This window comes from Podarcis cretensis (genome assembly GCF_951804945.1).
Source record: "Podarcis cretensis genome assembly, chromosome: 13".
NCBI lineage: Eukaryota > Metazoa > Chordata > Lepidosauria > Squamata > Lacertidae > Podarcis > Podarcis cretensis.
This window is the reverse complement of record NC_137182.1, coordinates 57,071,547-57,093,389: the sequence shown is the minus strand read 5'-3', so window position 1 is coordinate 57,093,389 and position 21,843 is coordinate 57,071,547. Positions and strand designations below refer to the sequence as shown.

Here is a 21,843-nt window from a genome sequence, read left to right as displayed (position 1 = left end):
AGTCACCCGTCTAGGTGCTGCATTCTGGATTAGTTGTAGTTTCCGGGTCACCTTCAAATGCAGCCCCACATAGAGCGCATTGCAGTAGTCCAAGCGGGAGATAACCAAAGCATGCACCACTCTGGCAAGACAGTCTGCGGGCAGATAGGGACTCAGTCCGGGTACCAGATGGAGCTGGTAGACAGCTGCCCTGGACACAGAGTTGACCTGCACCTCCATGGACAGCTGTGACTCCAAATTGACTCCTGGGCTGTGCACCCACCCCATTTAGGACCAGGGAGTCCCCCACACCCACCTGCCCCCTGTCCCCCCCAAAACAATACTTTCTGTCTTGTCAGGATTCAACCTCAATCCATTAGCCGCCACCCGTCCTCCAACTGCCTCCACTCACACAGGACCTTCACCGCCTTCACTGGTTCTGATTTAAAAGAGAGGTAGAGCTGGGTATCATCCGCATACTGAGGAAAACCCTGTCCAACCCCTGGATGATGTCTCCCAGTGGCTTCATGTAGATATTGCAAAGCATGGGGGGGAGGACGGAGCCCTGGGGCACCCCACAAGTGAGAGCCCAGGGGTCTGAACACTCATCCCCCCAATACCACTTTCCTGACACGGCCCAGGAGGAAGGAGCGGAACTGTTGGGATGTATGACCCCTCAGTCTCCCTGACCTTTCCGGGCATCCTCCCAGAAAGCACAACTCTGGAATGGCACGTCCCCTCATTCCAGTGTGCCCTTCAGCGACATAAACCAGCTTGATTTATGCACACTAATCTTCTGTCATTGCACAGCAAGAAGAATGAACCGTCCGTAGATCTAAACTACGTATTTATTTACACTGTATTACGCTGGACTTCTGTGGACGCTGCCTAGAATAGCATTTGCTTTTTCTGAGCTGCATCACACTGTGAACTCAGGTTGAGCTTCTGGTCCACCAAGACCCCTCGATCTTTTTCACATGCACTGCTATGTCCCCCATCCTACAGTTGTGCATCTGGTTCTTCCTGCCTAAGTGCAGAATCTGACCTTTGTCCCTATGGAAATTCATTATGTTAGCTTTCTCCCAGTTCTCCAATCTGTAAATGGTAATCTTGAATCCCGATTCTGTCTTCTGTGCCATTAGCTGCCCCTCCCTGCAAACTGGATGAGCATCCCCTCAACTCCTCCATCCAAGATCGACAGATGGAGCCACACCAGGCCCCGGACAGAGCCCTGCAGGCCCCCCCCCCCCGGTCACCAATCTATGGCGTAACCTCATGGGGGGTACAGTCGCCTCTCCGCATGAAGGATGTTTGAGGAGTTGGAAAAGGGTCAGAAAAGGGCTGCCAAAATGATCCAGGCAGACTTTGCTATGAAGAAAGGTTGCAGCCTTTGGGGCTTTTTAGACTTTAGAGCAGTGCTTCCCAATTAGCTAATTACTGAGCCCCCCCCCCCGCTAATTTTCAAAAGCCAAGCCTGCCCTAGAGAAAGTGGACGGAGAGTTGCATCTCCTGCCAGCGGAACTCAAAGACATCCAAGGAATCAGAATGTTGGAAGATTCAGGACAGATAAAATTAAATGCAAGGCAGAGTTCACCTGCGGAACTCCCCGGCACAGGACACCAGAGGGAGAGGAAGAGAGGGGGGCGCTGGCTTGCCAAGGGTTAAAAGGGATTGAGCTGGATTCCTAGAGCGGAGAGGAAGTCAAGGGGGGGGGGACCGGGAACTCCACCTGAGGAGGAGGGGCCTTTGTCTCTCTCTTCTGCACGTGCTGCATCCTGGGCGCCTCCGGGGAGCCGGTGAGTCTCTGCATTGGGGAGAAGAGGGGGGTCCCCGGGATGCAGGGGGGTCCAGTTGCTGGAAGGAAGCGCAGGGGGAGAGAGGGGCTCTTGCGCCCCAGTCCTGCTGGTGTTCTGATATTTGGGGTACCAAATGTGAGCCCCTTGAATTGGGCCAGGAAAATTGGAGAGTTTGAGAGGGGAATTAGATGTCTTCTCAAGGTGGTGGGGCTTCAGTGAGGGGGGGGGCCATGGATGCCCCCTGGAGCTCCTTGGAGAAAAGGGGAGATAGAAAGACAAGGAATCAAGAGAGCATTTGGGCAGCTCCGCCTGGAGGGCACTGCCATGGCCTCCTGGGGTCCAGAGCGTGGAAGACCCTGGCCTGGTCCTCTCTGTCTGAGCTGGAAAGGGATCCTGCTAGTCACTGAGGCCCCCCGAGCCCCCCAGGGAGTAGTTTGGATCCAGGAGAAGCCCCAGACAGAGCTGGCTGTGGGGAGGTCAAGCTACGTCACAGTATTTTTATTATTATTATTTTCATTACCCACTCTTCGCCGTAAGATCCCAGAGCAGCCGATGACTTTAAAACACAATAATAAAACTCAATATTGCACTTGCTTCTTAGTGCTGTCCTTTGGTCCGTCCCACATGAACTTTGGCCTCGCCCATTTGGCTCTCAAGGGCTTGGCCAGATCAGGATCTGACCCTCAGAACAGAGAAAAAGGGATCCCACCCCAGGAGTCTGTCTGGAGGACATTGGAGATGCAGAGAGCTAGAAAATGAGACAGAAGCAGAAAGGGAGAGTGCCCTGAAATGGGGGTGGGAGGGGGAGCAACTCTTGAGGAGCCCCACTCTGGCCTAGTGCCCACATTACACTCAGAACAAATGAAACATTGTTCTGACTTCATTCCTGGGCTGAAAACACTGAGAGGCAGGAGCCAATAGGCTGATTCGTCTCACAAAAACCCCTTCATTTGCCTCCACTTTTGGCCTGGTCAGTTTCCCCCTAGGAGGGCGAGAGGATTTCTTCTTCTCCTTCCTTTTTTTCTTACAGAAAGCTCAGAGTCTGGCCTGTGGTGCAGTCCAGCCCTGGTTCCTAGCAAGACTCATCCACACTTGCTCAGAGAACCTTTCTATTCTCCTGACAGCGGGTCAATTTTATAACAGAACAATATATTTGCTTTGCAGTATTTGCCAGCACTTCTAGTTCAGACAGGCAGAACTTGGCCAAGGAAGAACTGGATTCCTCCTAAAAATGGATGAGCAAGACTCAGCTGGCCCTGGAGCAGGAAGAGGCCATGCTATGGAAACGGGGAGCAGTGGGGGATTCTGGGAAATCTCTGGGCAGAAGATCCTGGGAGAGGAGGACACCCTTCGCTCAGAGGCACAGAGCCAGCAGTTGAGGCAGTTCTGCTACCAGGAGACTGAAGGACCACGAGAGGTTTGCAGCCGACTCCACCACCTTTGCCACCAGTGGCTGAAGCCAGAAAGGCACACAAAAGCTGAGATGCTGGACCTGGTGATCTTGGAGCAGTTCCTGGCTGTCCTCCCAGCGGAGATGGAGAGCTGGGTGAGGGAATGTGGAGCGGAGACCTGTTCCCAGGCAGTGGCCCTGGCCGAAGGTTTCCTCCTGAGTCAGGCAGAGGAGAGGAAGCAGGTGAGAGAGACTTTCCTCTGGATGCTCCCAAGGGGATCCAAACAGGAGGGAGAACATCCCCTAAATCCCATCCTTTTCTGGGAGAATGTCATTGGATAGCCCTCAAGTTTTTGCCCCAGCCATTCCTTTTCTAACCCTTCCCCATATTCTCTATTACAAATTCTTGTTGCTCTTTTAGGAAAGGGATCTGTTGGCAGAAAAGCGACCAGATTCCTCTGAGGCAGAGAGGACTTCGTTAGACACCAGAGAGAGGCTGCTGGGTAAGAAGTTTTTCTTCTGTGTGGTCACATTCTGGCAATTCTCAAACTAATCTGTGGGTTCTTTCAGTGTTTTGGGGAAGACACATGGGGCCAAGAATCCAAATAAGAGAAGATGTATTTTAACATAATATGAAATGGGGACAAACTCCCAAATGCACCCCTGAGAGAAGCATCCTGCACTCCTGTCTCCCCACTTCCCTTTGTCTCTCGCAGGTGAAAGAAGGATGCCGGCAAGACCTCCTCCTCCATCTCTTCATCCTGGTGGAGGGGAAGCAGCGGCTGAGGAACCGGATCAGGTAGGGGGAAGGAGCCATGGGGGGGGGGAGAGAAGGATGGGGGGGGAGAGACAGGGTGTTTCTGAGACAGAATAAATCTCTCCCCTCCTCTTGTCACTAGAATTAATTCATTATAAATTGTCTTTGGGACATCTGGGGAGTCTTTCCACCCCAGAGTAACACACAGGGAGAGGAGTGAGAGATTCTTCCATTTGGCAAACTGAAAAACTTGCACAGAGAGAATGATCTGAATAAAACAACGTGGAGTTCCATCCATTTCCACCAAGGTTCACACCATCATTAAAATGCACTATGAAAGAATTCCATTAAAGCATTAAAATAAGCACCAATAATCCAGATGTGCAGCAGACCAATCTGATTAAACAACCCAGGCAGGAAGCAAAAGAGCAACGTGCAGGAAATAATCTTTATGCTGCCTAAGAGAAGGATCTTATTCTTTCAGAACTCAGTTTTTTTTGAAGATGTCGCTGTTTGTTTCACGGCTGAGGAGTGGGCGTTGCTGGATCCTGCCCAGAGAGTTCTGCATAAGGAAGTCACGGAGGAGACTTGGAGGACCATGATCTCTCTGGGTAAAGTTCCCTCTTGGGTCATCATATCTTTTTGGGAATTCAATAGATATTTCTCTGGGACAAACCTCCCATATTTGGATGGATCCCAACGTTGCCACCCAGAGCACCTGGGATTCTCACAACCCCACAGCTCACCTTGAATGGAGGGCTGGGGACTGTTTTGTCTGCGAATATTGTTCTTCTGCTTCTGCCTTTTTGCCCAAGCATCAGGGTGTGGATGGGCTTTCTGCATGTTCAGGGAAGTGGAAGTTTCTTCTGTCAGGTTTTTCTTTCTGTCCATTCTTTGGTTGAGCAAAGGGACTTTTTATTTTAAGAAATTGATTTTTATTGGAAGTTTTCCAATTAAAATAGAATAAAAATTAGAGTATGTTAAGCCCAAGCACTTTATATCCTTATTCCAGACACAGAAGAGCGAACCCTCCCAGCTCCCACCTGGGAGCCTCGTCCCCTTTCCTCACCCTTCATCTTCTCTCCATCACCTCCCTTATCCAAGATGTGAAAATTCAAAAAAGACTTCTCATCTTCAGATCTTCCTTTATCACAAATGTTCATGAGCATTATTCAAAAACTGGGAACTCCATTTCTTTCTTGGGCTCTGATCTGTTCCTCTCTTCGTTGCAGGTGGTGATGAATTAGAAATTAAGAAGAAGGGACAACACAACAAAATCCACACAGTGGAGAAGCCATATCAAGATTTGGAACATGGAGAGAACTTCAGCCAGAGCTCCCATGCCACTTCCCGTCTAAGAAATCATATTGGGAAGAACCCCTTTCAGTGTTTGGAATGTGTAAAGAGCTTCAATCACAGCTCACAGCTCAAAGCCCATCAAAGAATTCATTCCGGGGAGAAGCCCTATCAGTGCTTGGAGTGTGGAAAAAGCTTCAGTCGGAAGGATAGTCTTACTTCCCACCAAAGAATTCATACAGGGGAGAAACTATATCAGTGCTTGGAATGTGAGAAGTGCTTTACTACAAGAAGAGACTTCCATCGACATAAAAGAATTCACAGTGGGGAGAAACCATATCAGTGCCTGGAATGTGGGAAGAGCTTCAATCACAGCTCACATCTCAAAACCCATCAAAGAATTCATACGGGGGAGAAGCCCTATCACTGCTTCGAGTGTGGAAAGAGCTTCAGTCAGAGCTCCGGTCTCACTTCTCATCGAAGAATTCATACAAGGGAGAAACCATGTCAATGCTTGGAGTGTGGAAAGAGTTTCAATTGGAATAATAGTCTTACTTCCCATCAAATAATTCATATAGGTGGAAAACCATTTCAGTGCCTGGAATGTGAGAAGTGCTTTACTACAGGAAGAGACTTCTGTCGACATCAGAAGATTCACAGCGGGGAGAAACCGTATCAGTGCTCAGAGTGTGGGAAAAGCTTCAGTCGGAAGGATAGCCTCACTTTCCATCAAAGAATTCATACAAGGGAAAAACTATATCAGTGCTTAGAATGTGAGAAGTTTTTTACTATAAGAAGAGACTTCCATCGACATAAAAGAATTCACACTGGGGAGAAACCATATCAGTGCCTGGAATGTGGGAAGAGCTTCAATCACAGCTCACATCTCACTTCCCATCTAAGAATTCATACGGGAGAGAAACCATATAAGTGCTTGGAGTGTGGAAAGAGCTTCAGTCGAAAGGACAATCTCACTTCCCACCAAAGAATTCATACAACGGAGAAAGCGAATAGGACTTGAAATGTGGAAAGAGCTTCAGCTGGAAGAAAATCTCACTTCCCATGAAAGAACTCACAGCAGGGGAAATCCTGGAATTATAGAATACAGTGGTAACTTGGGTTACAGACACTTCAGGTTACAGACTCCGCTAACCCAGAATTAGTACCTCGGGTTAAGAACTTTACTTCAGGATGAGAACAGAAATCGTGCGGCGGCAGCACAGCAGGAGCCGAAGGCCTATTAGCTAAAATGGTAACTCAGTTTCAGGTGAAGAACGGACCTGCAGAACGAATTAAGTTCTTAACCCAAGGTACCACTGTAGTAACTTTGGGAGGAGTCTTGAGGGTCATCTGGTCCAGTGTTTCCCAACCTTGGGCCTCCAGCTGTTTTTGGACTACAACTCCCATCATCCTTAGCTAGCAAGACCAGTGGTCAGGGATGATGGGAATTGTAGTTCAAAAACAGCTGGAGGCCCAGGGTTGGGAAACACTGATCTAGTCTAACCAACTGTAATGCATCTTCTTGATGTTTAGTCAGAATCTTCTTTCTTGTTCTGTTCTTGTGGGGTCACATGGTTCTTCACCTCCGTTTCAATCATGAGAATAACTGTGAGCAGGTTAGGCTCCCCAAGGCTGTCCAGTGAGCTTCATGGCCAAGGAGGGATTTGCACCCAGGTCTCCCAGGGTGTAGTCGAATCCTCTAGGGAATATACTACACTGGCTCTCCCATGAGACTCTTAGAAATTGTTCATGCATTTGTGTCTGCCTAAAATTTGGGTGCCATATTCTGGTGTTTGTGTCTAAAGTTGTGTACTCCTCTAGCAAAGTCATTTATGTAATAATAGTAAGTCAAGTTTAGTATTATAATAGGTTTAAGGCAATGTTATCTGGGGGAGGGGCTGTTGATTGGCTGAGAGTTTGGAAGGGTGTTTAAGTAAGCACAACATAACCGTCAGGCCTCTGGCTAATTAAACTTTATCATTTTAAGTGTCTTTGTGGGAGACGGAAATATTGGTGTGTTTCATTTTTGTTTTTATTATGTAATTGGTGTTTTTATTTTGAACGTTAATGCTGGGGAATCCTCTGATATCTTCAAATGAAGGCGGTATATGAATCTTAATAAATGAAAAACAAGGTAGTGATAAATCATAAAAGGAAAATACAAGAATACTCTGGGGTGGCAGCTGGAATGAAGGGGCTGTTTGGTGAAAGACCCTGTCAAGACGCAGCTCACAGCTCTGCCCCTTGAGGACTCTGGGAAGGGGCCCCATAGCTCAGGGCCTGGGGACACCTGCTTGGCATGCAGAAGGGCTCAGGCTCCATCTCCCCAGCAGCATCTCTATCAGCCAGTGACCCTGGCTGGGAAAGGCAGGCAGGCAGGAGCCGCCCCCTCCTTCCCTTGGTCCTCCCCGTCCCAAGGGAACGCCCTCCCAGCAGATCTCCAAGCCATCAACAATTAGCTGACATTCAGAAGACATCGGAAGGCAGCCCGGCTCAGCAAAGCTTTTAATGTATGACATATTAGTGTATTTTTGGTCTTTGTGGAAGCCGCCCAGAGTGGCTGGGCGGGGTACAAATAATAAATTATGATTATTATTATTATGATGATGATTCTTAAAGGCAGCTGATCCGCCTTCCTGGAGGGGCCGGGGAATCCGCCTGGGCTGCTTTGGCGAGAGAGCAGAGAGGGAGAGATGGGGGGGGGGCCGGCATCCCAAGGGTTAAGAGGAGCGGAGCTGGGTTCCTAGAGGGGACAGGAAGTGGTGGGAGGGGAGATCCTCCGGAAGTGGGCTCTGGTCGCCCTGGCCTGGCCGGGTGAGGAGGAGTCGCCGCCTCTCTCTCCCCAGAGAGCCCTCCGGAGGGCGCCCCCCCCGCCCCCGCCCCCGCCCCGTCCAGGGCTGCCCCCTTCCTTCCTTCCTTCCTTCCCTCCTTCCTTCCTTCCTCCCTCCCTCTTTCCTTCCTTCCTTCCTTCCTTCCTTCCTCTCGGCATCCCTGCAGGTGCTTGGAGGGAAGGCCTCTGGCCGGGAGAAGGCGGGGGGGGGATATAAAAGGGTCCAGAGGCGAGGCATTGGGGTCCGGTCGGGGCGAGGAGGGGCCAGGCTGCCCCCCCTGGAGACACGCCAAGGGGGAGGGGAGGGGAGGGGGGCACCTTTCTCTCTTTCTCTCTCTCCCGCCCCCAGCCGAGACCCCCGGGAACTCTTCTTCTTGGGGAGGGGGCAAAGGAGGAGGAGCCCACCCCCCACCCCCAAGAGTGCCTGGGGTCACTGGCCAGAGGGGCTTTCTCTCCCCCAGGCCCGCCTTGCGCCTCCTCCTGCTGACTCTCTAGTTGCCACTCGAGTTGTCTAACTTCCAAATTCCCAAATAGAGGCACACTTTTACTCTGCCTTTGGCAGGAGACATCGGAAGGCAGCCCTCTTTAGGGAAGCTTGTAGTCTTGGATGTATTGCAGTACTTTAATATTTGTTTTGGAAGCCGCCCAGAGCGGCTGGGGAAGCCCAGCCAGATGGAGGGGGTATAAATAATATATTATTATTATTATTATTATTATTATTATTGTCTGCCCTCTAGGGGCGATTCTCAAAAATCCCACTGGAAACACGGTTACGTCCCTGTGCAGATGGCAGTATCGAATCGGTGGCTCATGTCCCTCTTTACAAGGTTTGAGGAGCGAGGTTGTTACCCCTCTATTATTGTCTCTTCTGGGTCGCCCAACCGTTGTTGCAGTCTCCATTCTCTTGGCAGATCAAGATAAACAGGTGACAGCAAAGGGTGCAAGGTTTTTAACCGGGTCAGTTAGAATAAGAACCATCATTTGACTTTTGATCCTCTCCCCCAAAATGTATTCTATGTACAGTAATCAACTTTTTAGCTTTATCCTCTGTAAGCTGCATTTTATGTTATTGCTATGGCTGGTGGCAGATGCATATAAATATTTATTCATACGTTCAACACCCACCTTGCTCCGTTCCCTTGTGGCCCCACTTCTCCACTCCTTCCTTGCCACCCTGTACCTCACTGACTGCCCAGGCGCAGCCCTCGGGGACATATTATGGACATACGGCCCCCCCACCTGCGCCCCTGGTGGGAACCTTCCCCACCACCCCCAAGCTCTCTACAAAGCATGGAAGAGGGGGACCAGGGCACAGGATGTCTGCGACTCTTTCCTTCCTTTGCATCCATACCTTTGGGGAGGGAAGGAAAGGGCCTGAAAATAAACCCTCTCCATACCGAGGAATCCGGGCCATCTACGTTGTAGTCAGACTGAAAGATTTGTACATAAAATACAATAAAGAGAAAAAGGAAAGCGAGACCCATGCAAACAATGAGACTGTTGGGAGAGGGGAGGGGGCAGAGAAGAGAAAGGGCTTCTTGGTGCAGTGCAGAGACAAGCCTGCAGAACTCCCTGCCCCAGGAGGCGAGGCTGGGACCAGGTCAGGGAGGAGGAGAGGCTCCGGGTGGCTCTTGTCTCCCCAGAGATGCTTCTGAATCCTAGTTGCTGGAAGGAAGCGCAGGGGGAGAGAGGGGCTCTTGCGCCCCAGTCCTGCTGGGGGGCTTCCCATTGAGGCCCCTGGGTGGCCCCTGTGAGAATCATAGGAACATGGAATCGTAGAGTTGGAAGGGAGCCTGAGGGTCATCTAGCCCAACCCCCTGCAAAGCAGGAATCTCTGCTTCCCTGAAGGATTCTAAGCAGTTTGGATGTCCAGCTCTCAAGGATGTGTGAGCTGAGATTCCTACATTGCAGGGGTCACATGACCCCCAGCGCCCCTTCCAGCTCTGCAGTTCTGGGGTTCAGTGAAAGAAGCTTGTGGTGTGGGGCAGGCATCCGAGAGCTCAGTCAAGAGGGGAAGGGGGCAGGAAATTCCCGAAGAGAGGAACCGCCAGCTGGCTGCCCTCTCTTTGGCCACCCAAAGCTCTTGAGTTTTGGGAAACCTCCAAGAGGGCCCCCCTGAGCCCCCAAGGGGGGTGTTGAGAAGGAGGCCTTTCTTCAGATACTTGGGGGCCAAAAGGAACGGCTCCTGTGAGTCCCTTGAACTGGGCCCAGAAGTGAATGGACCAGCAATGCAGCTGTTTCAAAACAGGAATTAAATGTGTTTTGGGGATTCAGTGAGGAGGGGTTCCTTGGAGTAAAAGGTAGGATAGACATGAAATTAATAAAGAGAAGGAGTCTGTCGTTTGCCCTCCTAGGTGACCCAACGCCACAAGGAGCCCAGCCCATAATCTCACAACTGCATTTTGAATCTCTTTCTGACTTGTCTTCAAGGGCAGCTGCACATGGGGGGCATTGCAATGATCCCATTGGATCCAGAGCATGGAATACCATGGCCTCCTCCTCTCGTCCCAAAGAGGCTGGGGCTGGCAAACTTGCCAGAGCTGGAAGGGGGCAATGCCAGTCACTGAGGCCACCTGGGAACCTCTAAGCAGATGTGGTGGTGGTGGCGATGATGGGGTTATGCTATGCTAGGTAAAGGTAAAGGTACCCCTGCCCGTACGGGCCAGTCTTGACAGACTCTGGGGTTGTGCGCCCATCTCACTTAAGAGGCCAGGGGCCAGCGCTGTCTGGAGACACTTCCGGGTCACGTGGCCAGCGTGACATCGCTGCTCTGGCCAGAGCCAGAGCCGCACACGGAAACGCCGTTTACCTTCCCGCTGGTAAGCGGTCCCTATTTATCTACTTGCACCCGGAGGTGCTTTCGAACTGCTAGGTTGGCAGGCGCTGGGACCGAGCAGCGGGAGCGCACCCCGCCGCAGGGATTCGAACCGCCGACCTTTCGATCGGTAAGCCCTAGGCGCTGAGGCTTTAACCCACAGCGCCACCTGCGTCCCTATGCTATGCTACATTATTGTTATTTTAATTACAGTGGTACCTTGGGTTAAGTACTTAATTCGTTCCGGAGTTCCGTACTTAACCTGAAACTGTTCTTAACCTGAAGCACCACTTTAGCTAATGGGGCCTCCTGCTGCTGCCGTCCCGCTGGAGCACGATTTCTGTTCTTATCCTGAAGCAAAGTTCTTAACCTGAAGCACTATTTCTGGGTTAGCGGAGTCTGTAACTTGAAGCGTATGTAACATGAAGCGTATGTAACCCAAGGTACCACTGTATTATAATTATTAATTACCCATTCTATTATTTACATGTGCTTCACCCTAAGTTCCCAGGGCAGATTTCAACATTAAAACACCATAATAAAAATTGTTTAAAACTAGAACCCGAATATTTCTCCTTCTTCTCTCTTCCTTTTTTTTCTTAAAGAAAGCTCAGGGTCTCGGCCCTGGTTCCTTCCAAGACTCGTCTACGCTTACTCAGGAAACCACCTTCTTCTCCTTCCCGTCTATCAGTTTTCTAACAGAACAATGTCTTTCTTTGTAGAATTTGCCAGCACCTCACTTTCGGACGGACAGAACTTGGCAGAGGACCAAGGGGTTCCTTCTGATCTTTTGGAGACTTCCTGAGAGCTAAGATGGATGAGCAAGACTCAGCTGGCCCTGGAGCAGGAAGAGGCCATGCTATGGAAACGGGGAGCAGTGGGGGATTCTGGGAAAGCTCTGGGCAGAAGATCCTGGGAGAGGAGCACACCCTTTGCTCAGAGGCGCAGAGCCAGCAGTTCAGGTGGTTCTGCTCCCAGGAGACTGAAGGACCCCGAGAGGTTTGCAGCCGACTCTACCACCTTTGCCACCAGTGGCTGAAGCCAGAAAGGCACACGAAAGCTGAGATGCTGGACCTGGTGATCTTGGAGCAGTTCCTGGCTGTCCTTCCTCCGGAGATGGAGAGCTGGGTGAGGGAATGCGGAGCAGAGACCACTTCCCAGGCAGTGGCCCTGGCCGAAGGTTTCCTCCTGAGTCAGGCAGAGGAGAGGAAGCAGGTGAGAGAGACTTTCATCTGGACGCTCCCAAGGGGATCCAAACAGGAGGGAGAAGATCCCTAAATCCCATCCTTTTTGGGGGGAATGTCATTGGATACCCCTCAAGTTTTTGCCCCAGCCATTCCTTTTCTAACCCATCTCCACATTCTCTGTTACAAATTCTTGTTGCTCCTTCAGGGAAGGGATCTGTTGGCAGAAACGGGACCAGATTCCTCTGAGGCAGAGAGGACTTCGTTAGACACCAGAGGGGGGCCGCTGGGTAAGGAGGAAGGAGTTTCTTCTCAGTTGGGGTCACATTCTGGCCATTCTCAAACCAATCTGTGGGTTCTGTCAGTATTTTTCGGTATGACACTTGGGGCCAAGAGGCCAAAGGAGATGAGATATATTTTAACGTAACTAAAATATGAAATGGGGACAAACTCCCAAATGCCCCCCTGAGAGAAGCATCCTGCACTCCTGTGTCCCCACTTCCCTTTGTCTCTCGCAGGTGAAAGAAGGATGCCGGCAAGACCTCCTCCTCCATCTCTTCATCCTGGTGGAGGGGAAGCAGCGGCTGAGGAACCGGATCAGGTGGGGGGAAGGAGCCTTTGGGGGGGAGGAAGGATGAGGGGTGGGGCAGCCAGGGCGTTTCTGGGGGCAAATGAATCTCTCTCATGGTCTTTTTTCATCTGTCAAATATGGAAAACGGTCATTCTTGCACAGACAGAATGATTTGAAGATATCAACCTGGAGGTCCATCCATTTTCACTAAGATTCATACCCATCATTAAAAACAGTATGAAAGATTCCCAAAACATTAAATTATGCATCCATGGTCAAAATGTGCAGCAAACAATTCTGATTAATACAATGCAGGCAGAAAGAGGAATGTGCAGTAAATAATCTTTATGTTGTGTAAGAGAAGGACCTTTTTTCTTTTAGGGTCCAGTTTGTTTTGAAGATGTCGCTGTTTGTTTCACGGCTGAGGAGTGGGCGTTGCTGGATCCTGCCCAGAGAACTCTGCATAAGGAAGTCATGGAGGAGACTTGTAGGATCATGAACTCTCCCGGTAAGGTTCCCTGTTTGGTCATAATACTTGTATTGAAATTCAGTCAATATTTTCATATCACAAACCTCCCAGATTTTGACGGATCTCAACTTTGCCACCTAGAGTGTCAGGAGATGTGTTTTAATCTGAATTCATGATATGGCTTATCTCTGTATAAGATTGACATAACTCTAATACGACATAAAGTCGAAGCCTTATTCCTGCATCCTGAAAGGCATTCAGGAACATCCTGAGTTCACACACATCAGGCATTATCAAGACATGCAAATCTAGGGTTGCTCATTGCAGGATTCTCAGCTCCCCAGTGGGATCCACCCACCCCATGGCAAGGGGGTGTAAAGGCAGGTTGGAGACAGAGGTGTCTAGGTTCAGATCATTGCTCACGATCACAAGCCTTTCACCTTTTGGTTAAACGGAAACAGGATGACCAAAGATGGGCAAGGTGAGAAAGAGGCAGGAAGATCCTGACGGAATTATGCAAATTGTAGGAATCACTGTCCCCTCTTCCTATTGTCAAGGGCTGGACTGAGGAGGAAAGGTGAGGGCTGCCCCCCTTCTCCTGAACCTTCCCATGGGGAAGAAGACAGTATAGATTTAGAATCGTGGTTTGCAGACGGTCATACTTCAGAGGCTGCAGAGGGGAGAGGGTTTTTCCCATGAAGCTGTTCCTCCTGCTTCTGTATCTAAGGGAAGAAGCAGCTCAGCATGTCAGCCAAAAGGTTTTCCCAAAGAAAGCACCTCTGGGGGTACCTGACACACACAGCTGGTCCTGGGCTCCTGCTCTAGAGAAAGAAAACTCAGGGAGGGAGGGAGGGAAGGGTGCGCCGCTTACGCTCGTCATCTAAATCCTTTCAGTTCTTCCTCTCTCACAAGCGCTAATGAGCATTGTTCAATAATCGGGGGCTTCATATCATCCTGACGCTCTAATTCATCTCTCTCTTCATTTTAGGTGTTGAGGAATTAGAAATGAAGAACAAGGGAAACCATGAGAAAATCCACACAGTGGAGTCTTTGGAAGGTGGAGATAACTTCACTAACAGCTCTGATTCCATATCTCATCAAAATCCCATTGGGAAGAAACCATATCAGTGCTTCGCTTGTGGAAAGAGCTTCAGTAGAAAGGACAATCTCTCTTGCCATCAAAAAATTCATACAGGGCAAAAACCATATCAGTGCTTGGATTGTGGAAAGAGCTTCAGGAGAAAGGACAATCTCACTTGTCATCAAAGAATCCATACAGGACAGAAACCGTATCAGTGCGTAGATTGTGGAAAGAGCTTCAGTCAGAGCTCCTCTCTCACTTCCCATCAAACAATTCATACAGGGGAGAAACCCTATCAGTGCTTGGAATGTGGAAAGAGCTTTGACAGGAAAGATCGTCTTACTTCCCATCAAAGAATTCATACAGGGGAGAAACCCTATCAGTGCTTGGAATGTGGAAAGAGTTTCAGTTGCAGTTCCTATCTCACTTCCCATCAAACAATTCATACAGGGGAGAAACCCTATCAGTGCTTGCATTGTGGAAAGAGCTTTGACAGGAAAGATCGTCTTACTTCCCATCAAATAATTCATACAGGGGAGAAACCATTTCAGTGCTTGGAATGCGGGAAGAGCTTCAGTTCAAAGGCCTATGTCACTTCCCATCAAAAAATCCATACAAGGCCGAAACCCTATCAGTGTTTGGAATGTGGAAAGAGCTTCGATCGGAATATTGATCTCACTTCCCATCAAAGAATTCATACAGGGGAGAAACCATATCAGTGTTTGGAATGTGGAGAGAGCTTCAGTTGGAAGATATATTTGTCTTACCATCAAAGAATTCATAGAGGGAAGAAACCCTAATAATGCTTGGAATGTGGAAAGATCTTCACCCACAAGAAATGTCTCACTTCCCACCAAATAATTAATAAAGGGCAGAAACTACATCAGCCCTTAGAATGCACGATGGGCTTTACTGCAAGAAGAGCGTTTCTGTGACATCAGAGAATTCACAATGGGGGGAAACCATTTCAATGCCAAGAGTGCGGAAAGAGCTTCACCTTGAAGCAAACACTCACTTCCCATCAAAGAATTCATATGACAGAGAAACCCTAATAGTGCTTGAAATGTGGAAAAAAGCTTTGTGCTTAAAATGTGGAAAAAGCTTTGTCTTGATTGAGAGTTTCACTTCCCATCAAATAACTTGCAGCGGGGAATATAATAGAATTATCATCATCATCAATCTTTATTATGGTCCAGAGACCCAACAAATCATTACAAAGCAATACACAATTCATACAGCCTACCTCCAGGTTAAACAAGCATTTTGTTCAGAATATAGGGATCATTGGTTCTTGCAACCACCGATAAAAACTTTGCCACTGCTAATGTTCCAGCGTTTGCCCGGTCTTCCAATAGGAACCTAACATAGTGAGCCTCTGATTTTCCCGGGAAAGGTACCAGCAAGCGTAGTATCAGTTCAGCCCTGGCTTGCTCATATTTTGCACAATGCAACATAATATGTTTTATGGAATCGACGTCTTGAGCACACGAGCAAAGTCTGTCCTGGCAGGGAACTCCTCTCAACCTGCAGAAGGAAAGACGTTTAGAATTATAAGATTGAAGTGTTGGAAGGGAATGCTGGGGGTGAGGGGTGATTGGCGGGGAATTCGAAAGGATGGCCTTAGACAGATTTAATATTCAATGTCCTTTTAAATGCAATTATGGGAGGTGAATTATTGGTTTGCTTCATTTTTTCTGGTTTCTATTCTTTATTCTGTATTTTATTTTGTATTTTAATGCTGGAAACCGTCCTGAGATTTTTGGTTGAGGGCGATATATCAGTTTAATAGATTGTATATAAGAAAGTGGTCAAACATCAAAAAATACACAACCAAACCCAGCAATTTCCACACAAATCACAGCAACGACTTAAAACAGATACAAACAACCCCAGCTGCACATCCCTGTGGTCAGATGGGAAAAGGCCTGCAAGGCAGGGAGCAGGTCTTCCGGGACTCAAAGCAGCCAAGGTGGTCTCTGGCCTCTTCAGGAGAGACCCTTGGAGGTGCGAGAGCGAGAGGAAATTGTCAGCCAGGGTTGGTTGGATCAGGAGGAGAGGAACAGCCTAAGAAGGCCCATTGTTACAGTAGTAATAAAGGAATGGAAAAAGGAACAGGAACACTTGAAATGATATGTGCAGAAACTTAGCCTTGTTTATTTTCTAATAAATTGATTGTATTCCACCAAACGCCTCATTCTTTGCTACTTTTTTTCTTTTTTAAAAAATGAAGTTCTGTTAAGCAATTGGTGAATCTGCAAAGTAACTGCTAGGCTAAGCTGGCTATTCTCTGGACAAACGCCAGCTCCCCTGGCCTGAAAGCGAGATGAGCGCCGCTCCCCAAAGTTGCCTTTGGACTTAACCGTCCAGGGGTCCGTTACTTTAAAAAAATAGTGTTAGAAATTAGCCAGGCGCCAGGCGCATTTTGCTGCTGGCACAGGTCCAATTGTGACTCCATGGAGATTTATGGGCTCTGCCTTAGTCCATAGTTAATACAATTTCCATTTCCACTGTGTGTGTTTCTCCTTCTTGCATACTGGGAGCAGTGAACTGTTGTAAGAGCAAACTAAAGCCCAGCAACGCAGCTGAGATAATAGAATCGTAGAATTGAAGCGTTGGAAGGGACCCTGTTATGGTGACCAACTTAGGCTGAAAGTGCCCCTTGGCACCCAGCTGATATAGCTGAGTTTCTTACGCTGCTCTTTATGGCGCATCCTGAAGCATTAAAAGCGCTTCATGGAAACTAACCCGGCTGTCCTCAACACCCCATAATATGAACAAGGCTACAAAGATCACTGGAAGGGCACCTGCTTGGCCAGGCTTCACACACACACACCCCGGCAGCACCTCAGGGTCAGACTAGGAACATTCCCCGTCTGGCCCCCTGGAGAGTGAAGGCTGCCAGTCAGTGCTGGCAACCCATAGGAGCAGCTTCTTCCCCTTGTCTCCTGCGACCCTCCTGAGCATAAATGAGCGCCCTCTGACTCAGCAGCAGCACCCCATCCTCCATCTCCTGCTGCCCCCCCCCCCCAATATATAATGGGGTCGGCACATGGGGGAAAGATTCCTGCATTGCAGAGGCCGGACTCCTTTCTTGTAACTTGAATCCATTGGTTCTGGTCCTCGCTTGCTCCTTAAGATATCTCTTCTCAGTCTCCTCTTTTCCAGGCTAAAGATACCCTGGTCCTTCAACCATTCCTCATCAGGCTTGGTTTCCAGACCCTTGGTCATCTTGGCTGCCCTCCTCTGCACACCTTCCAGCTGGTCAACATCTTTAATTGTTTTGCCCAGGTGAAAGAAGGATGCCGGCAAGACCTCCTCCTCCATCTCTTCATCCTGGTGGAGGGGAAGCAGCAGCTGAGGAACCGGATCAGGTGGGGGGAAGGAGCCTTGGGGGGAAAGGGGCTGAGGGGGGGGGGTGAGGGACAGAGGGCGTTTCTGAGACCGAACAAATCTCTCCCCTCCTCATTGCTTCTGTCAAAGCTGCCCTTAACAAAGGCTGAAAATGCCATTAATGAAGGTTTATGTGCTGAGGATAAAGAGTAGTCCCTTCACCTTAACCCTGAATGTCACTAGTATTATTCATTATAAATTGTCTTTAGGACATCTGGAGAGTCTTCCCATCCCAGAACAACACACAGGGAGAGGAGAGAGGGATTCTTCCATTTGGCAAACTGGGACGCTTGCACAGACAAATTGATCTGAATAAAACAACGTGGAGTTCATTAAAATAAGCACCAATAATCCAAATGTGCAGCAGACCAATCCAATTAAAACAATCCAGGCAGGAAGCAAAAGAGCAACGTGCAGGAAATAATCTTTATGCTGCCTAAGAGAAGGATATTTTTCTTTCAGAGCTCAGTTTATTTTGAAGATGTCGCTGTTTGTTTCACGGCTGAGGAGTGGGCGTTGCTGGATCCTGCCCAGAGAGCTCTGCATAAGGAAGTCATGGAGGAGACTTGGAGGACCATGATCTCTCTGGGTAAAGTTCCCTCTTGGGTCATCATCTCTGTTTTGGAATTCAATAGATATTTCTCTGGGACAAACCTCCCATATTTGGATGGATCCCAACGTTGCCACCCAGAGCACTTGGGATTCTCACACCCCCACAGCTCACCTGGCATGGAGGGGACTGTTTTGTCTGTGAATATTATTCCTTCCCTTCTGCCTTTTTGCACAGGGATCAGGGTGTGGATAGGTTTTCTGAGTGTCTAGGGAAGTGGACGTCGCTTAATCTTTTGAAATCACCAGTACTTAGTTTGGAGCTTTTTTGAGATATTTCCCAGACCCATTTAGAATTCTGTCATTACACAGCAATTTAATCCTCCCCTGGACATTAGGTAATTGGTAGACCGAGAATCCAATTCATATTCAAATAGAGTTCTGACCTTGCAGATGGAGTTGGTTCAATGATTGAGCCAAAGAAATTTCATCCCTGAAAAGAACAGGCTTTTTGAATATGAATTTCCCATAAATATAACAGTGAATGTTAGTCAGCAAAGGCAGTGAACTCTGCAGTAAGACTTCCCATCTAACTCCTTGCAGATCTTCCTTTATCACAAGTGTTCATTAGCATTATTCAGAAACTGGGAACTCCATTTCTTTCTTAGGCTCTGACCTGTTCCTCTCTTCGTTGCAGTTGGTGATGAATTAGAAATTAAGAACAAGGGGCAACGCGACAAAATCCACACAGTGGAGAAGCCATATCAAGATTTGGAGTGTGGAGAGAACTTCAGTCAGAGCTCCCATGCCACTTCCCATCAAAGAAATCCTATTGGGAAGAAACCCTTCCAGTGCTTGGAATGTGGAAAGAGCTTCAATCACAGCTCACAGCTCAAAGAGCATAAAAGAATTCATTCAGGGGAGAAAGCATATCAGTGTTTGCAATGTGGAAAGTTCTTTACTACAAGCAGATACTTACGTCGACATCAGAGGAATCACAGTGGGGAGAAACCATATCAGTGCTTGCAATGTGGGAAGAGCTTCAGTTGGAAGATTAGTCTTACTTCCCATCTAAGAACTCATACTGGTGAGAAGCCCTATCAGTGTTTGGAGTGTGGAAAGAGCTTCACTCGGAAAAATAGTCTTACTTCCCATCAAAGAATTCATACAGGGGAGAAGCCATATCAGTGCTTGGAATATGAGAAGTGTTTTGCTTCAACAAAAAAGTTATGGCAACATAAGAGAATTCACACTGGGGAGAAACCATTTCAATGCCAAGAGTGTGGAAAGAGTGTGGTCTTTGTGGAAGCCGCCCAGAGTGGCTGGGGAGGCCCAGCCAGATTGGGGGGGTACAAATAAATTATGATTATTATTATTATGATGATGATTCTTAAAGGCAGCTGATCCGCCTTCCTGGAGGGGCCGGGGAATCCGCCTGGGCTGCTTTGGCGAGAGAGCAGAGAGGGAGAGATGGGGGGGGGGGCCGGCATCCCAAGGGTTAAGAGGAGCGGAGCTGGGTTCCTAGAGGGGACAGGAAGTGGTGGGAGGGGAGAGATCCTCCGGAAGTGGGCTCTGGTCGCCCTGGCCTGGCCGGGTGAGGAGGAGTCGCCGCCTCTCTCTCCCCAGAGAGCCCTCCGGAGGGCGCCCCCCCCGCCCCCGCCCCCGCCCCGTCCAGGGCTGCCCCCTTCCTTCCTTCCTTCCTTCCCTCCTTCCTTCCTTCCTCCCTCCCTCTTTCCTTCCTTCCTTCCTTCCTTCCTTCCTCTCGGCATCCCTGCAGGTGCTTGGAGGGAAGGCCTCTGGCCGGGAGAAGGCGGGGGGGGGATATAAAAGGGTCCAGAGGCGAGGCATTGGGGTCCGGTCGGGGCGAGGAGGGGCCAGGCTGCCCCCCCTGGAGACACGCCAAGGGGGAGGGGAGGGGAGGGGGGCACCTTTCTCTCTTTCTCTCTCTCCCGCCCCCAGCCGAGACCCCCGGGAACTCTTCTTCTTGGGGAGGGGGCAAAGGAGGAGGAGCCCACCCCCCACCCCCAAGAGTGCCTGGGGTCACTGGCCAGAGGGGCTTTCTCTCCCCCAGGCCCGCCTTGCGCCTCCTCCTGCTGACTCTCTAGTTGCCACTCGAGTTGTCTAACTTCCAAATTCCCAAATAGAGGCACACTTTTACTCTGCCTTTGGCAGGAGACATCGGAAGGCAGCCCTCTTTAGGGAAGCTTGTAGTCTTGGATGTATTACAGTACTTTAATATTTGTTTTGGAAGCCGCCCAGAGCGGCTGGGGAAGCCCAGCCAGATGGATGGGGTATAAATAATAAATTATTATTATTATTATTATTATTGTCTGCCCTCTAGGGGCGATTCTCAAAAATCCCACTGGAAACACGGTTACGTCCCTGTGGAGATGGCAGTATCGAATCGGTGGCTCATGTCCCTCTTTACAAGGTTTGAGGAGCGAGGTTGTTACCCCTCTATTACTGTCTCTTCTGGGTCGCCCAACCGTTGTTGCAGTCTCCATTCTCTTGGCAGATCAAGATAAACAGGTGACAGCAAAGGGTGCAAGGTTTTTAACCGGGTCAGTTAGAATAAGAACCATCATTTGACTTTTGATCCTCTCCCCCAAAATGTATTCTATGTACAGTAATCAACTTTTTAGCTTTATCCTCTGTAAGCTGCATTTTATGTTATTGCTATGGCTGGTGGCAGATGCATATAAATATTTATTCATACGTTCAACACCCACCTTGCTCCGTTCCCTTGTGGCCCCACTTCTCCACTCCTTCCTTGCCACCCTGTACCTCACTGACTGCCCAGGCGCAGCCCTCGGGGACATATTATGGACATACGGCCCCCCCACCTGCGCCCCTGGTGGGAACCTTCCCCACCACCCCCAAGCTCTCTACAAAGCATGGAAGAGGGGGACCAGGGCACAGGATGTCTGCGACTCTTTCCTTCCTTTGCATCCATACCTTTGGGGAGGGAAGGAAAGGGCCTGAAAATAAACCCCCTCCATACCGAGGAATCCGGGCCATCTACGTTGTAGTCGGACAGAAAGATTTGTACGTAAAATACAATAAAGGGAAAAAGGAAAGCGAGACCCATGCAAACAATGAGACTGTTGGGAGAGGGGAGGGGGCAGAGAAGAGAAAGCGCTTCTTGGTGCAGTGCAGAGACAAGCCTGCGGAACTCCCTGCCCCAGGAGGCGAGGCTGGGACCAGGTCAGGGAGGAGGAGAGGCTCCGGGTGGCTCTTGTCTCCCCAGAGATGCTTCTGAATCCTAGTTGCTGGAAGGAAGCGCAGGGGGAGAGAGGGGCTCTTGCGCCCCAGTCCTGCTGGGGGGCTTCCCATTGAGGCCCCTGGGTGGCCCCTGTGAGAATCATAGGAACATGGAATCGTAGAGTTGGAAGGGAGCCCGAGGGTCATCTAGCCCAACCCCCTGCAAAGCAGGAATCTCTGCTTCCCTGAAGGATTCTAAGCAGAGTTTGGATGTCCAGCTCTCAAGGACGTGTGAGCTGAGATTCCTACATTGCAGGGGTCACATGACCCCCAGCGCCCCTTCCAGCTCTGCAGTTCTGGGGTTCAGTGAAAGAAGCTTGTGGTGTGGGGCAGGCATCCGAGAGCTCAGTCAAGAGGGGAAGGGGGCAGGAAATTCCCCGAGAGAGGAACCGCCAGCTGGCTGCCCTCTCTCTGGCCACCCAAAGCTCTTGAGTGTGGGGAAACCACCAAGAGGGCCCCTCTGCCCCCCCCTGAG

At 49.5% G+C, this 21,843-nt stretch overlaps 3 protein-coding genes across 6 annotated transcripts in view; all 3 read left to right on the top strand.

Annotated features, from left to right (window-relative positions):
• Positions 1 to 1,760: 1,760 nt before the first annotated feature.
• Positions 1,761 to 21,843, top strand: part of LOC307202180 (uncharacterized protein) — a 55,824-nt gene continuing 35,741 nt past the window's right edge. The window contains exon 1 of the mRNA XM_079951937.1: positions 1,761 to 1,775. The gene's annotated coding sequence lies outside the window, so the exon portion shown is untranslated. The remainder of the gene's footprint in view (positions 1,776 to 21,843) is intronic.
• On the top strand, positions 2,372 to 6,348 carry LOC307202172 (uncharacterized protein). The gene is made up of 5 exons (XM_079951920.1): positions 2,372 to 3,408; positions 3,587 to 3,668; positions 3,882 to 3,964; positions 4,407 to 4,533; positions 5,155 to 6,348. The coding sequence occupies exons 1-5, from the start codon at positions 3,007 to 3,009 to the stop codon at positions 6,237 to 6,239; spliced, it is 1,779 nt and encodes a 592-aa protein (XP_079808046.1). The 5' UTR covers positions 2,372 to 3,006; the 3' UTR covers positions 6,240 to 6,348.
• Positions 8,765 to 16,355, top strand: LOC307202187 (uncharacterized protein). 4 transcript variants are annotated; one of them, XM_079951945.1, is made up of 6 exons: positions 8,765 to 8,973; positions 11,586 to 12,078; positions 12,256 to 12,337; positions 12,566 to 12,648; positions 13,000 to 13,126; positions 14,076 to 16,355. In XM_079951945.1, the coding sequence occupies exons 2-6, from the start codon at positions 11,677 to 11,679 to the stop codon at positions 14,966 to 14,968; spliced, it is 1,587 nt and encodes a 528-aa protein (XP_079808071.1). In that variant the 5' UTR covers positions 8,765 to 8,973; positions 11,586 to 11,676; the 3' UTR covers positions 14,969 to 16,355. The 4 variants fall into 4 exon arrangements, with proteins under 4 accessions (XP_079808071.1, XP_079808072.1, XP_079808073.1 ...); XM_079951946.1 differs by having other exon boundaries at positions 8,765 to 8,986; XM_079951947.1 differs by lacking the exon at positions 8,765 to 8,973 and adding an exon at positions 9,032 to 9,056.